This window comes from Pleurodeles waltl, chromosome 9 (genome assembly GCF_031143425.1).
Source record: "Pleurodeles waltl isolate 20211129_DDA chromosome 9, aPleWal1.hap1.20221129, whole genome shotgun sequence".
NCBI lineage: Eukaryota > Metazoa > Chordata > Amphibia > Caudata > Salamandridae > Pleurodeles > Pleurodeles waltl.
In genome coordinates, this window is record NC_090448.1 from 502,296,928 (window position 1) to 502,314,548 (window position 17,621).

General features: G+C 44.3%; 1 protein-coding gene across 9 annotated transcripts in view; it reads right to left on the bottom strand.

The window, feature by feature from the left end:
- SYNE2 (spectrin repeat containing nuclear envelope protein 2) overlaps positions 1-17,621 on the bottom strand; it is a 1,823,309-nt gene that overhangs the window by 362,497 nt on the left and 1,443,191 nt on the right. For all 9 annotated transcript variants that reach the window (XM_069207355.1, XM_069207357.1, XM_069207362.1 and 6 more), the window contains 2 exons: positions 13,692-13,847; positions 12,563-12,709 (listed from right to left, as the gene is read on the bottom strand). In XM_069207355.1, coding sequence (XP_069063456.1) covers positions 12,563-12,709; positions 13,692-13,847 — 303 coding nt within the window. The remainder of the gene's footprint in view (positions 1-12,562; positions 12,710-13,691; positions 13,848-17,621) is intronic.

A 17,621-nucleotide genomic window follows, 5' to 3' on the forward strand; every position in this document is an offset into this window, starting at 1 on the left:
TATATTTTTCTTAAAAGAACTGTCACTCATTGAATGTTATCCAGTGACATACATTTCATCAATGAGTTCTTCCTGATCATCCGAGGATCGGGTGTGCTGCGACCTCGCCCCTAACAAGGGAGCACTTTTTATTGAAAAAATGGTGTGGACTTTTTCATCAGGATCAGTATGTCCCTATTGATACCATTTTGGAAAATGGTGGCTGGTTATTTATTTAATGGTTCATACTATGCTACTCTCATACACTACTGCACACTACTGTAATAACCTTTCTTAGAAGATGATCCACCTGAGGTTAAGAAACACATTTAGTTACAGCAGGGCAGCATAAGTATGGTCCAAAACACTGTTCTGGTGTGACCTGTATACACAGAAAAAACAGAAATATTCTATGTGGCGGTTATCAAAGAGTTTGAAAGGTACATAAAATGCCTAAACACTTACAACACCTAAAACGTAAAATCATTATTAAATGTTAGAAGGGCACAAAAACATAAAAATACACCAAACTGACCCACACTACCAGGAGTTTCTGGAAGAGGAGATGACACCTCAAGGTTTTTGCTAAGTGGCAGATTAAAACTTCTGGCACACAATTTGCAAATAAAAATGGAAGAAATTTGTTAAAAATTGGTGGGTAAAATAATGGATAAATATTAATAAAAATGTTTTATGATGAAACAACCCTGATTAGCAGAATGCTTAGGTCTGGGGAGGCAATGCTGAGTATCTGAGGTACAAAAACATTTGTCCTGCTACTTACAGGAACTCAATGGGATCTCATCATTGAAACCTGTTTATGTGTCTGTAGTCTATACATCCAGCACTATTCTCTTTGAGTTGTTACTGTTTTTCAACTGTTCCAACATAACCCAGATAGTAATTTCTACACATCAGTGTAACAAAAATAACATAACATAACATGCTTGCAGGATATAAAGGGTACTGAGATATCAATGACCAATGACATCAACCGCCACAGCTCAGTGGAACCTGCCTGCCTGACGGCCCTCTCTGTGAATTCTGACAACAGGGTTGTTAGGCAAGCTTTATAATCCTGCAAGGGCAACACTGGATGCTGTATATTTCATTGGTGGGGCAACAGATGCCCAGACAAGAAACAGTCAAATATGTGCCTTTGGAACTAGGTAGGGGTAGATATGGGTGTCAGGGCCTGTGGCAATTTCCATGGCCAAGACAGTGCAAAGAATAAGTCCATGAGGGGCTCTGAGAAAGTATAGAAACTTGAATAGGGCACATTTCTTGTGCTAGTCCATGACAATAGACTTTCTGTACAGTAACTGTATGTGCAAAAACAAGGTAGAGCAGATGGCATGAGAAACACTCTCACAGCTCATATCAGGGTGTGAGGTGCACCCAACTTATTTGCAATCTAATAATAGCATGAAGCCCTAACTGTTGCTTAAGAGTATGCACCAGGGACTCAACTTTTATCTCAGACATGAGCGCCTAGACGTACAGCCCAAGAGAATTAAAGAGCAGGGTGATATGAGATAAGAGAAGAGATCCGCACCAACTATTGAAAAGAACCAAACAAATATGAAAGTGAATAACAAGGTGGAACAATGCCTTAAGTCAGACAAGTTGGACATGCCATGATCACCAGAAAGTAATGCTTACCTGGAAAGTAGTCACAGCAGACGGATCAGGAATAGAAGAGTCACAGTCAGCAGCTGAACAAGCAGAACACACACAGCTCACAACCTGGCAAAGTCTGGTGGCACACTGGGCTATTAGTGAGGGCAGGCAATGGCTGGGCCCCTCTAAGGTTGGGCCTTGGGTGGTTGCCCACTGTACCCACATCTTAAAGTGGCTCTGCAGTCGAGCCGAGGCCAAATCAGTTGCTTGGCTCATCTCTAAGAGCCAAATAACCAGCAGAGCTTAAAAAATATTTGAGAAGTAAATTATTCAACAAACAACATGTAAAAATATGATAAAAACTTTAAAATGTAAAAAAAGTGTTTCCTTAACGTATGGAAGTATTTCAATGTACTACATTAGATCACATCACATCATTGACATTTATTTCAAGTGAAAGTTTCCTAACATTTATGAACTCCCCCTCATAACACAATGATATGAGTGAACCAAGTAAATGAACTATTATGTGCCCTTACATCATAGCCATTATTAGCATTATTGATGGTGTAACATTACAGGCTATTAAAGCATATACAAGAGAGCTTGTTTTTATACAGGGCCCTTCTTGAACTGAACTGGTCTGAAATGTGCCAATCATGTCAATTCGACACAGTGAAGAAAAGTGATTTGGTCTCTCATAGTGCAATTAAGCTACTAACTAGATTTTTTTTTCTCAATCCTGTTTAAAACCAAAGGACGGTGTTTTTGAGTAATTATGCTAGATGACTAGTGCATTATATTAAGGAAACAGACAGATCACCAGTTAAATTATTCTGACACAATATACAAAAAATTATAGGGAAGGCAGGACTCTGTATCACAGGATTTCCCAGACAACAACGTAATTAAGGCAATGGCACTAAGGGAAAGCAAACATAATTTGCTTTTCTGCCCTGCCACTTACTTCACGCCAGAAGTCCCAATTACTGGCTGCCGACCTACACTCCTGCACTCGTCTCACAGCACTCGTCTCACACTCTGTCCAGGTCGGGGGTAGCCCACCTCTCTGCACACACAGACAGTAGTAGAGCTGAATCTTGATCAAAGAACGTCAAGCTCAGGACAGTCTCTGGACAAGATTGCTGCACAAGCAAGCAACGTTGCCAGAAAGGCTTAAATTACGGACAAATGATGTCCATTCAAGCATCAATAATGGACAACAGTCATTAGGGCTGATTTAAGGACAGTCGGGGTCAATTACGGACAAGTGGTCACCTTAATACAGCTGCTAGGATGATAAGGAAGGAAAAAACACCTCTTCTGCCTGAAAACGTATGCACCATAGGTTTTGGGCTCAGATGCAAGCTATTTGTAGAGCAAGTGGACATCTCTGCTAGTGCCCGACCATACTGGAGGCTATCCTGAAGCATCCCTTTCTCCTTTAAGGTCCTCAAATGTCCAGTAGCCTACTGTGTAGTTTTGAGACCCTTTTCCTTCTCTCTTCTCACTCTGTGATAGGGTTCACGGTGAAGGCAGACTTCAAAGTAAGAGCTTTTTTGCTGAAACAGAGTAGGAATTCTTCCCCGAATTGCAAGAGTTATTATCCTGTCCTTCTAGGTTTCTTTGTAGTGTAAATAACACCACGCTAGTAATGTATGTTCTTCCCAATAGGTATATAATTACATATTGTTGGAAAATGGGTTATTGGTAAGGGCAGGTAGGTACCTACACTGAGCAATAGGCCACTAACTTCCACTAAGGTCCAGTTAGGTCTCAGTAAATTAACCCCAGCTCAACCCTTGGTAGCTTGGCAACGAGCGTCAAGGTTTAACTTAGGAGACAGAGTGTAAAGCATTCAAATATCACAAAACAGTAATTAAATAAAACACAGGAAACAGTTTAAAAATCCAAAACCACTTTATAAAAATAGAATATATTTTTATCTTTAAAATGACATCAAAACGAATAAAATCGGATAAGGGGAACCGGAGATATGAATTTTTAACAATTTTTTTTTTTTTAGCGCCTAGAAACAAAAAGCGCCAATCGGGTCATCTGGTTGCACCTCGACCGGGGCAAAGTCAAAGTGTAAGGCCGACCGAGATGGAGCCCTGCTCGGCTACAGGAGGCCTCGGTTAAAAGTTTACCTTCACACTTAGGGGGTCATTCTGACCCTGGCGGCCGGTGACCGCCAGGGTCACCGACCACGGGAGCACCGCCAACAGGCTGGCGGTGCTCCCGAGGGCATTCTGACCGCGGCGGTTCAGCCGCGGCCAGAAAGGGTAAACCGGCGGTCTCCCGCCGGTTTACCACTGCCCTTGTGAATCCTCCATGGCTGCGGAGCGCGCTCCGCAGCCATGGGGATTCTGACACCCCCTACCGCCATCCTGTTCCTGGCGGGTCTTCCGCCAGGAACAGGATGGCGGTAGGGGGTGCCGCGGGGCCCCTGGGGGCCCCTGCAGTGCCCATGCCCATGGCATGGGCACTGCAGGGGCCCCCGTAAGAGGGCCCCGCAAAGTATTTCAGTGTCTGCTAAGCAGACACTGAAAAACGCGACGGGTGCAACTGCACCCGTCGCACCCCTGCAACTACGCCGGCTCAATTCTGAGCCGGCGTCCTCGTTGCAGGGGCATTTCCTCTGGGCCGGCGGGCGCTCTTTTGGAGAGCGCCCGCCGGCCCAGAGGAAATGTCTGAATGGCCGCCGCGGTCTTTTGACCGCGGTGCGGTCATTCAGCGGCGGTACCTTGGCGGACGGCCTCCGCCGTCCGCCAAGGTCAAAATGACCCCCTTAGTCTTTTTTTCGAAGATTTTCTTCAGCGGGACGAACCTGCCAGTCCAATCCGACCTCCTGGAGCCCTTCTCCGGATACGCGATGCTGGAATCCTCGGTGGAGATTTTTACCTTCGCACTTAGTCGTTTTTTCGAGGTGAAAATCCTTCGACCGGGGTAAACCTGGATCTTGATCCGACGTCCATGGAGCCCTTCTCGGATACGATGGCTGGGAGGTCCCGGTCAACTTTTTACCTTCGGACTTAGTCTCTTTTTCTGAGATTTTTCTTTACCGGGATGAACCAGCAAATCAGGCCGGGTCGCGGTTGAGGCAAGCCGGCTAGAGTTGCCGCGGCGGGTCGGTCCCTCTATGGAGCTTTTTAAAAAAAATTCTCAAAACTTCTCAAAACTTCTGGGACTTCTCCCAGATGTCCTTTTAAGGTTCTTTTGGGGTCCACAGCTTACCCCAAGGGTCCAGAAGTTCTGAGATGGTCCTTGGGGAGTGCGGACTACAACTCCCAGAATGCACCTGGCGCAAACTCCTTTTTGGCCACTGGACAGTGGTCAGCTGGTCGCTTTCTTCAGGAGTTGGTGCAGGGGACTCTGGTTAGCAATTTTTCACCTGTAGCAAACAGGGAGTCCCTCCTTGAACCAGTTGAAGCCAGGCAAAGTCCTTCTTGTGGTGAAGCCCAAGTGTGCAGCTGGTGCAGTCCTTCTGAGTGCAGGTTCCAGGTGCAGGCCAGGGGTCCAGCATGGCAGTCCTTCTTCTCCTTTGGTTCTTCCTTGTGGAATCTGATGGGGATCTGAGGTGTGGGTGCAGGTCTGCCAGTTTTATCTTTGCTCCTGGGTGAAAAGCAGGGGGGTCCTGTTTCTCCAATCAGGTGCAGGGTCCTTCCCCCTGTGATGACCACTTCCTGGGAAGTGTGGCAAAAATCAATCCCAGGAGGCAACATTCTCTAAAAATCCATCATGGCTGAATCTGATTTTTGGAGGTTACATCTGGCTGAGCCCACCCACTGGTGTGGCTAAAAATCATAAACACACCCCTCTCCTGCCCTCTCCTAATCTAATCAAGGGGGCACCTAGTTATCTGGGGTTGCAGGATGTGGGGGTGTTGCTGGTTGCTCCAAATGTCCTTCTCTGCCTTTGAAGACCAGTTTGGCAGCCCTCCCCCTTCCTGCCTCACCATCTGCTGAGGGGAGATTCCCTCCCACAGGCACATTCCTTTGTGTGAAGCCAGGCCACTTCACATCTCATCAAGGCAGCTTGGTCAAGCTGCTCAAGGCTGGCCAATCAGAGCACAGCAGCAAAAACAATGCAGGGCTGAAATTGGCAACTTTTCAGATAAAGTTTAAAACTCTTTACCTGAACAAGTTATATTAAATCCAACAACTGGAAGTTGTGGGATTTATTACAACAATTAATTTGATACCAAACTCTTGGTATGCATCATTTAAGGAGACTTTAAAAATTAAAATAAAGTCTCCCCATTCTAGCCTATGAAGGCCATTTACTACAATGAGGGAAAAACGAATGTGGCTGTTTTTACCTCACCAGGGCTTATAAAACTATTTTTATAAAGTCCCTGCTTATAGTTACATGGCACCCAGCCCTAGGGGCACATAGGGCACATCTTATATGTAAAAATAAGGCAGTTTGAGACTTTGGAACTACTTTTAATTCCAAAGTCGAATTTGCATATAACTTTAATTTAAAAGCAGCCAGCAAGGCAGGCCTGCCTTTAAAATGACACTGGGCACCTCAGCAGTGCACCTATGGGTGCACTACCTATGCTGTGGTCCCTAAACCTACATGCCCTACCATATACTAGGGACTTATAGGTAGGTTAACTTAGCCAATTATAATTAGCCTAATTTGCATATCCATTTTACACAGAGCACTGGCCCTGGGACTGGTAAGCAGTACCCAGGGCACAGCCAAGAGTCAGTAACCACCAGTACCTGTCCAAAAAGTGTGGGGGTGACCAGGGCAAAAAGGAGGACTTTCCTACACATATGAAACAGATACATTTGCAAACATGTCCGAAATATGCTTCAAGACCAGTGCAAGTATGCAGCAGATAGCATTGCACTGTGATCAGTATTACTAGACTGGAGATATCTTCTGTGGTTTGTGGCAGGTCATAAGACTAGACTAATTTTTTTTTTTAATAAAATGAACCTTATAGTCAATGAAACATTTTTTTACGTTATGTAATTGATGTTGGAGAAATTGTCCAGTTCCTGTATTTCTTAGAATGCTGTGCCTTTTCGTAGATTAAGTGTTACTTAGAGAAGGCCACACATGGATAAACCCTTTGAATCATTCGTTGCACCGCATCTGATAACAAATTTCCCCTTATTTGATGGGGGTAATGTTTAAATGCATGCCATCTACCAACTTTGTGTGACTTTTCTTAATGAAATTTAGCAGACAATACCTAACACCAGATCTTATTTATTTATATATAGTGTTTCCATTCCTTTCCAAACATGTTCAATAAGTGCTTTGAGCAAGACTATATTTATCTTTTCTTTGCAGGGCATGAGTTTGTCTACATAATTTCACATATCTCTGTGTAGCATACCATCATGTGGTTGGACACTTGGCCACCCTTCTCTACAGGGGTGGTGGGCACTGTGCAAATACTATAGTACAATATGCCATTCTCACATGCACATTAAATTGCTTCCTCTACAGTTTTATCTTATCTGATTGCAAAAAGACTTCCCCCACTATATTCCTGAAATCCTGTGTGAAAAGTGACCTTTACATCAAATCAGTGATTGTTCTCTCTCTTTCCTCTCTGTTTAATGCTTCTCTCCTTATCCAGCATCATCTGCATGACTCACTCTCTGAGTGTAGCCTACTCTAAATCAGATGCCTATTTCCCTTACAATCTCATATTGTATTTTTGAAAATTGCTCACACCTCGTCTCTTGGATCCCAAAATCTCCTTTTTCGAAACCAAATCAATGCAATCTATTAATACCTATGGCCTAATTTGGAGTTTGCTTTGGTGGACAGGTTATCACATAACACCACAAAGGATATTCTGTCAACCTTCTTAAAGTACATTGGGATTTTTTAATAAAATGGACAGAATTTTCATAACTTGTGTGATGGAATAACCCATCTGCAAAAGTCTTAATCGGCCCTTAATCTCCTCTAGACTAATATTCATCCCATCAATCACTGCATTAGCTCATAGTAATGATCACACCTAGCTCCTATTAATTTAATCTAAAACAAAGAAATCCGATTCAATGCATGGAATGGTTTTCTGAAGCACAACATCAATTCAAATAACTAAATATAAACAATAACCAATAAAACCAATAATCACTGGAGTAACACCTCACCAACCCTAAGTAAAATTTTCAGTGGCTCGTCAAGTGTTGTAAATGTTATATAAATGCAATTACAATCCAATACAATGCTACAAATAACAACAAATAAATGTCCAATAGCTGTTTTTCTTTAAAAAGGAAAAATACTTAAATACATGCAAAAATAAATCCTACCACATTACAAATATATATACAAGTTTGGCAGGTGAAAAACCATTGGGGACAACATCTCTAGGGATTCACAAAGCAAGGTGCACATACAAAGCAAAGATCACAAAGTAAAAATAACTCACTAAATGTGGTCTAGAGAACCATAGTTTTGAGGCACCTTCAATCGCTTGCACACTAGGAGTCCCTACCCCCCTAGATCCTTAGTACTCACATATATGTCTATATCAAACTTGGTATGGAATTGTAATAAGTAATTTCTAATGGCTTTGTCACATGGTGTCACTGTATGTTTAACAGTGTGAAAATGAACATTCCACCTGTATTAAATGTTGCAAGAGGTCACCAACAATATGCAAATAGTGTAGGAAGCTGGCCTGGTGTGTGGTGAGCACCTATGGTGTTATCACCTTATACCAGGGCCTGGTATCCCCTATTAGTGACGTGTAGGCAGTGTCTAGAAAACCAGGGCTCTCTAGGGGTAGCTGTGGGTGAGCACCCAAGACTTATCTAGGAGAAATGCAAAGCTAATGCAATACCACTATAGTCACACAGCCCTTACACACATGGAAGAACCACACAGTGTTACGAAAATAAAGGTACTTTATTATTGCAACACAAATGTTAAAATACTGTATAGGCAATACCCCAACCGGAGGTAAGTAAACAAACTATTATATACATATTAGAAATCAGTTACTAGCATAAAAACCAATAGGCATTGGTTAAAAGCAATAGTAAACAGTGAGGGCCCTAGGAGAGCGCCAAACCATGTACTAAAAAAGTAGAATGGGAAAGGCAGTTGCCCACCCAAAGAAGTGGAATTAGTAGAAGGGAGCTGGTGGAACTAGGAACCCCAAGAGGTGAGTACCATATTGTTCTCCAGCAACCAGGAGAGCAGAGGTAAGTACCTGGCTTCCCCCATAACCAACAGGAGGACTTTGGAAGAGGATTGTTCAGGACCCAGACAAGACTGGAAGAAACCAAAACTGGTTCCTGACAGAAGAGGACCTGCAAAGTAAGGGGACCAAGTCCGGTTCGAGTTGGAGTGTCCGGTTGTGGCAGGAGCCACTACCCACCCTTCTGTGGATGAAGGACCAGGTCGATGGTTGACGAAGAAGGTCAGCAGTGCAGCACAGGGGCCAAAGGGGAGTTCCAGGACTGATGCAAGTGATGTCCCACGTCAGTGGTCATGATGCAGTCAGTTAGTAGTGTGGGAAAACCAACAATAAGCCTTAGCAAATGCAAGAGTCGGAGAAGAAGGTTTGCAAGGCTGAAGAGGACCAGGGGACTCGACCCAATAAGGGGAATCCTGGGTGAACCTCAGCAGCTGGGAGAATCACGAGAAGAGGAGGCAGCCCCCACAGGTGACCCACGGGCTGCAAGCACAGGAGTTGCGGTGAGGCCCTCTCAGCACACCTGAGGAGCTGGGCAAGTCACGAGAAGAGGAGGTACCCTCCACAGGTGACCCATGGGCAGAAGGCACAGGAGTCACGGTGAGGCCCACTCAGCACACCTGAGGAGGAGTCCCACGTTGCTGAAGCAGCAAGGCAGGAGTCTGTGCTTTGCAGGATGGAGTGCTGGGGGCTGGGGGCTACACGGAGCCTAAAGATCCCTTGGAGGAGGAACAAACAAGCCTTGGTAGCTGTAAGAGCCATGGTGCACAGGGGTACTGTCCTGCTAGGGGAGGCAAGGGCTTAGCGTCTCCTAAGTTGGACAGCTGGTAGAGGGGACCAAGGGGACCACTCCAGACCACCACCTGTGATTCAGGATCCACGCAGCTCCAGAGGAGAGAAGATCCACGCAGCCAGTTGTTGTTGCATTTGGTACCTGCAGATGCAGGGGAGTGACTCCTTCACTCCAAGGGAGATTACTTCTTACTTCTTGTGCAGGCTGAAGACTTGCCTCCCTCAGAGGATTCACAGCCGGGGATATGTTGCTGGAAGGAGCCAGAGAAACAATGATGCAGAGCAGAGTTGTCATTGAAGTTGTAGATTGTCAGTTTCCGGAGGGTCCAGTTGTGTTCCCAGTGACCAGAAGATGAAGTAAACAATGCAGAGGAGTCCTCCTCGAAGCTTGCACATCGAATCTGAGGACCCACCCAAGAGGGAGACCCTAAATAGCACAGGAAGGGGGATAGATCACCTAGCAGGGTGACCACCTACAGGAGGAGGCTGTGACATCATCTGCCTGACCTGGTCACTCAGATGTTCCCAGGGGCTTCTCCCCACCTTGGATTCAAGATGGCAGAATCAAGAGGCCCCCTGGAGCAGCACTGGACACCACCGCTGGGGTGGTGATGGACAGGGGAGTGGTAACTCCCTTTTCCATTGTCCAGTTTCGATCCAGAGCAGGGACCGGGGGTCCCTGGACTAGTGCAAACAGGTTTATGCAACAAGAGCACCAAATGTGCCCTTAAAAGCATACTGGTGGCTTGGGGAGGCTACTCCTCTCAAGCCTTGTAACACCTATTTCCAAGGGAGTGGGTGTTAACTCCCTCTCCCACAGGAAGTCCTTTGTTTTGACTTTCTCTGCCTGAGCTGGTTAAGCAGCAGGAGGGACGAAACCTTTCTGGAGGATGGCAGCAGCGCAGGCTGCCTGGAAAACCCTGAAAGACTGGTAGGAGCAAGGCTGGGGGTCCTCTAAGGAACCCCCAGAGTGCATGGAATCATACAACCAATACTGGCAACCAAACATGCCCAGGTTCAGCGTTACCATTATATATATGGACACAGGTAGTGACATATGTCCAGTACATGCGTAAAATGGCATCCCTGCACTCACAAAGTCCAGGCAAATGGGCCTGGAGTTTGTGGGGGCACCTCTGCTCATGCAAGGGTGCTCTCACACACAGGTACCTGCACCCTGCCATCTGGGCTAGGAGGGCCTACCATAGGGGTAACTTACAGTGACCTGGTGCAGTGACCCTTTCACACAGGCTGCAATGGTGGGCTTGCAGAGACATTTTGTATGGGCTTCCATAGGTGGCATAATACATGTTTCAGCCCATGGGGAACCCCTGGTGCCCCAATGCCCTGGGTATCTAAGTACCATATACTAGGGACTTATTTGGGGGCACCAGTATGCCATTGTGGGGTGTGTAAAGTCATAAGCACCTAAATGTAGAGGGAGAGAGCAGTCACCTGGGTCCTGGTTTCCAGTGAACACAATCAAAACCTACTGACAGCAGGAAAAAAGTGGGGGTAACCATGCCAAAAGAGGGTACTTTCCAACACATAGTTTACCATTTACTAATAAGGCATCCCAATGGGTTTGCCATAGTAAACAATAGAGAAAACTGAACATTTCAGTGAACGTCTTATTTCTACCATTAAACAAGATTGCTTAGCATTCAAAGAAGACCCAGAAACTCAATGCATTCATGCACTCCAACAATAAGCTAAAAGGTAAACTCCAAGAGTGATTCAAAAACATGAAAATGCCTCCCAGAGTTATGCATGTTGGGCCCTGGTAAACTTGGGATGCCCATTTTGAAAACAAGGAGGGGCCGTTTTTGGTGGGGCCGGCAGATTAAACAATGATTTGGGTAGTGGTTCCCCTGCTCTTTCTGGAAGCACCACCAATGGAATATGAACCTTTTGAAAGCTCCCACTGGTTTTGCGGAGTACTTCTCTGGCCAAGCAGCTTGGCCTTTCATATAACGGCTGCAGGCCGGTAAATCTTGACTTTTCTTTCTCCCTGAAGTGTTAGTCAAGCTCAAGGCACTATTCCTGCTGGTGCCTCTGCCCATCTTCGAGTACCCACACTTCAAGGGCAAGGCAAGTGACCCCAGATCATGTGATCCTGCAACTCTATTCCTCTTGACATTGGGTTTGGAAGGCCAGGTGTGGACATTATTTCTCCCACCCTCTTTGGGCAGCCAACTGCAGGTGCAAAAACTAGAAGGCCAGAGCATGGATGGCACCTGCTGCGCATGGGGACTTATCTGCTTCTGGGGGGCACTCATGACAGGCTTAGGGGCTCCCTAGGAATAGAATGCACTTGTGGAGGTCCAACACCTCTAAACAAGGTAGATTAAATTAAAGCATTATGGCACTCTTACCTGAATAGTCCCCCAAAGAAGAACCCACAGCCTTAAGGCCTCCATGGGGGTTCATCATGGAAATGGTTCACCAGTGTACAGTTCAACACAATGCACCATCACCATGACTAAGACTAGAACTAGACTGAACAGAGACCATTCTCAGAGCTCCAACTTTTAAGTTATTTTCACCAGTTTGAGGACATTGTAGGGGAGAGATAGAGCTGAGGGGGACATCAGGGGTGAATGATAGGTAAAGTGCAATTGAGGCAAGAGCTCAATTGAGCTCAGTTTTCAGATTGTATCTTTACAGTGGTCTGTAATGCTGGGAGATCCATCATCCCACTCTAGTCCTCTATCTGCACTGTCACTTAGCTCCCGCTTGGCTCTGCTGTCTGGTTGCAAAGCTGTTAAGTGCCTGGGCTAACAGAGATAGAAACCTTCCTGTTTACTGGAAACAAATTTACTGCATTTGCTGTTTGATCCACCTTTTCAAACAAAGTGATTATCATACCCACTGCGTGCATGAGCACAGGTATACCAGAAAGACATTTCCTGCAGTGATAAAGTGCAGCTCTTAAAAAACTGATGATTAGATTAAACATAAGATAAAAGCAGGCAGGAAAAGTACCTGGGCAGCGAAGTTGTTCTTTGTTTCATTCAGACTTTCTAGTTTCAAAGCAGTATCTTGCAATGCTCGTTTGTCCACAAGCCGCATATAACTCTGTTTAAGGTCATCTACAGCGCTTGATTTGACAGAGAGTTGATTTTCCAAGTCCTGCAAGATGGATTTCATTAAAAGAGATGTTTATTTATCTTATTGAGGGCATTGACAACAGTAATTTTCCACACCAAAGGTACTGTGAGTTGCTCAACAACAAATACAGATTTGTATGTTTTTTAGGCCCATAGCATCTGCAGTAAATTAAATTGTATGTGGTGCATATGTGGGCTCTATGAACTAATGAAGGCTTTTTCCACTTTTTATGTGCACACATATAAAGAGGAAAAACGAGGAGAAACAGAGGTATTTCTCCTTGTTATGCCTCCCTTGAGGAGCAATAGGCTTTTGACGCATTTTTCAACTTTACAAATCCTTGTAAATCTGGGAATGCGTCAAAATTAATGGGTGCTGCATGGGAAAACCCATCGCAACACCCAAGGAATGCCTCTTTGACACAAAGGAAGGCAACACAGCGACTTGTGCTGTGTTGCCTTGGTCCATATCAACAAGGCCATAGAAAGCACGCAAAGTGGATTTGCGTGGCCTTCTAGATATGGGACAGGAGCCTGCGCCACCACCGCATCAAAAGAAATGCTGCAGCGCAAGCCGCTTTGTAGTCTACATGTCCATGTTGGTGTAGAATGTTGAATGCTTAAAGGATTGGACTATAAGTGAAAACATTGCTCTTTGTACAATCAGCCCACAGGGGGTTACTTAAAGACTGACTCTATTGGTGGTAGTTCTACCAGTGGTGTATTGTTTCTAGTTTAATAAAACATATACATGGTTCTATAAGGTTTTCTTTGAATTTCTTGTTCTTTTTATCATTATGGAGGGACGGTGCTGTGCTTTACTACCCTTGCTGTGAACATGTTCAAAAGAATATAAGGGTTCAGGTAAATTTTTTGTAAGACGATCTTTTGGGGTTTGGCCAAAGTATTTGAATGTACTAATACGCTTCCCTGTTTATATCTTTTCTTTAAGGAACTGAAATTAATGTGTGAATGCTACACAACATAACAGCAAGTAATATTACCTTGCAGTCTGCGAGGGTATTCTGAACTGAAATCAGACTCGAGGGAGTCTGCAGCGTTTTTAGCCTGTCCCTCTGAGCACTGAGCCAGCTGCTTAAAGTCTGTACTTTGTTATCGAGATCTGTGATGTTTTCCTGGATGCGTTCCAAGTCTTGAATCTGAAATAGAATAAACTACAGTTATGATTCGTAAAACTAAAGGACATCAAATCAATTTAATTTTACAACAATATAAAATGGTATTTTACATTGTGCCGAAGGGTATTGATTGTAACGTTTCACCTGCAAGTAATACAGCACCATTTCAATTCTTTACCATTCCCTGACAACTCTTTAGGAATTCTAAAGATGACTTTTATAGCACACTTGTGCTTTATACTGTGTTAGCTCTTTATAATCACAGTACACTCATTATTAAAGATCCTGCTCATGCAACCTACAGCAGAGCCAAGGAAGCACCACCTCTACCACCAAGTACATAGTAGTCAAGTGAGCCACCTCATATCCTTTATCTCCACCTACTAGCATTACTCCCTAGGTATTCAGGCATTCTCACCAATCCACCCCCTCAGACGTCCTCTTCTTTATTCCCCCAACCTTTTCTGGGGAGTTCACGTCTCTCCCCACAGTCAAACACGATTTCATATTTCTATCTGTTTCCTTTTACGGCATCCCATCCTCCTTAGGACACCCAATCACCCAATCCTCCTCCTCTCAATGTATCACATTCCCTAGACCCATTCGAGATTTACTCATTCAAAATGCTTTCAAGCAATTTGTTGCCTGCTTCTTTTTTTAATTTACGCATGCTACTCCGAGCTGCCAACCCACCAGGTGCTCAAGACCACCATGTTGTAAATCCCCACAACCACTCTAGGCCCTTTGCCTTTAATTTCCTTTGGCCCATTGGCATAGTACCTGCTGTGCTCCGTTGCTGTCAAAATGAGCTTGCTTCCTGAGAAATTCTAAGAAAGCTGGAGTCTGTTCAGAGAAGGCAGTGACTCCAGTATGTTGTATGTGTTTAAGATGAGATATGTGCAGTGTCACTCTACTACTTAGCTTGCCTTCCTTTGCATGAGCTTATGATCTCTCTTTAAAGTTGTGCATAGACACCAATGGGGTCACTTGACTAGGGATGAGTTCTGGGGAGCTAGGGATACACCAAGCTGGTCTCTGGAGCAGCACTGAAAGGTGCATGCATCAGCTCTTTTCTATACAGAAGGTTTCTCTCAGTCTCAATCAATGAAGGGGTTTTGTATTAGCCTTGGGGTTCCAATGGGACTCGTGTTTGAATGACACTAGATCTTTTCAGCCTCCTTGTGTGCTTCTCGGCAGTTTTCAGACGGTGTGCCACTTGTCACACAAAATAAGGCCAGATGATCCACAACACAGAACTAGACAAATTGGGGATTGCAAGACAAGCAACTGCCACCCACCAGTGGCAGGGAAGTCTGTCCAAGCCCAATTTGGCTATGGTCTGTGCCTAGTCCATTTACTCTAACCACTTCACTCCTCTCCCATGCCTTGTGCTCTGCTTTGCCTGTTTTTAACTATGGCATGACATTTCCCTGAAATCCCTATAAAAGAATCTGGTGGGGTAGCGGGGTGGAGGGGGTTGAAGTCCACTTGTGTATTGAACTGGTGGGCTCTCTCTTCCTTGTGGGCCTAAAGGTTTCAGGTTTGTAGGCTTACTCAGTTTTCCCAAAGTTACACTGATGCTGTGTTGATTGGTCAAACAGTAACAGAAGAAAAAAGTAGACTGTTCACAGCAGCAAAAGAAGGCAGAACAAATGGATCCACCACGTTGTTGAGTGAGAATCTATCAAAAATGCAGTCTTTAGTCCCTTCCCTCTGCTATGTTATATTAAGTGTACTTGTAGCGCATGGATGTCACCCAGGAGAGTTTCCTGGAGCTGGAGAGCAGGGGTGTTACTGAGCGCCCTATATGGGTCCTATGTGAAGAGCTATGTTTTACGTTTCTGTCTGAGTTCTAGGACTGAACCAGCAGCCCTGAAAGGGAAGTTCGTTCAAAGGCTTAGCCAGGTATGAGAAAGTGTGACTGCTGTCCCAGGCTCTTTGAATGTGAGGGACATGGTGTGAGAAGGCTTCTTGTGAGGGGGGTGTAAGCCGATACGGTAGTTCAGGTAGATGGGTCCCAAATTGTGTGGTGCTCTAAATTGAATTATGGTGCTAAATCCCTGTAACTTCTGACTGAAAATGACTGGCTCAAAGCAGGACATGCCATTAGCAGACTCTTCAGATTTACAGTACATTCAGCTAATATTTAAATTAATCCTTTCCACATAGAATAAGTGCAAATTTATCTCGACTCTCAGAGATCGTCAGTACTCCTGCATAGATCATCGGAGATGTCCCCATATAACCAGTGTGTCATTGTGTGAAAGCGATATGGGTAAGTAAATGTTTAAATAATTAACCCATCTAAGAAAGTGGCCCATACAATGTGCTAATGGTTTTATGGTTGTTGAAATCCCATGGCATACATGCAAACACCTGCCCATAAATGCCAATTATTTGCATAAATCCCAGAGGGCCGCTAGGTTAGGGCAATACACTAGCCCACAGGCGTAGAGATCGTTCTGAAAAACAAAATCCACAAAAGACACAAACTTTCCTATCATATGTTTAGAAACCACATTGTATGCCGAAGACAGGAATACTTGCAGACTCTGTTAGTTCCAGCAGGAGGCAACAAGCTCAAGATTACCTCAAGGTCCAATCATTGCTCATGACCTGATCTCTACTTTCGAAGGAGGTAAGCTCCAGCAATGATTATAACCTGCTCAAATCATATCGCCCTTTCATAAAAACAATGTTGCTGCCTTACTGCATATAAGCAAGCAGGCTGAAGTGCTTAACCGTGGATGTAGTGAATGCCAACGAAACCAATATCGCAGCAGATCCTACTGGTGTGCGCCTTTCTTAACTTTGTTTCTTTCCATCTGTCATTTACTGCGAGGGCCTGCCCTCTTTCAGTCCCTCTTACTGTGTGATGCCTCTGCTGCTTCTGAAATATTTAATGCACCTCTCCCACAAAACAGACTGTCTTCCTCCCCGTATAATTTGTTTGCTCAGTTCTCTTTGCACGTTACAACTACCAAATCGATTACGTTCGTTAAAGAAACGGGCTGTAGCTATCTTGATCGCAGAACAGAAACAGGAAACGTAACGTATACTATTATGAAGAAATACATGATTTTACTACAGATACTATAATTCAAAAGAGGAAATTGGCACAGTAGCAGATCTTTCCTTGTTATTACCAACACACATCTAACTTTCAGACAGACCTACTTTTTACTAATAATAATACTTTTTAATTTTGGCTTTAATAAATTCTATAAAGCTGCATTTATTCAAGGCTAGAGGCTCATGGATGAAATATCTAATGAGGGGTATGTTGTGAGAAGTGGAATTGCCACTGGGTGAGCTAGCAGCGTCATGCTTCACGAACTGAATTTTACTTTTTCGATTTCATTTTTTCGGCACGCCAGGAAAAGAAATGTCCTGTTCTCGGAAATCGTTTGGATGTTGCAAGAAACTGCTGGGAAATAAGTTCTAATGAGCGATCCTCTGTTATCCTTCGCATGTTCCACTACTAAAAATGTATTCCTTGTGAAGCGGCAGTGAAAATAATATGTGTAACTTTACAAGAGACATAAACATGTTTCCAGGAAAACAAAAAGCTATCTAATTGTCATAAAAAGGAAATGTACTTTTTTTTTAAAAGTTCCAATTTATCCATCCACCTGCATAGCTGTTGTGTGTGACTCATTCAAACAGTTTTGCTTTTTAAGCAGCAGAAGTTAGCTTTTGAGACTGGTAAATTTTGTGGTTACCATTTTAGGAATACATGTAAACACACACGATGCTGCAAACCAGCTTAAGGTGTCGCATATAAATTAGGGTACT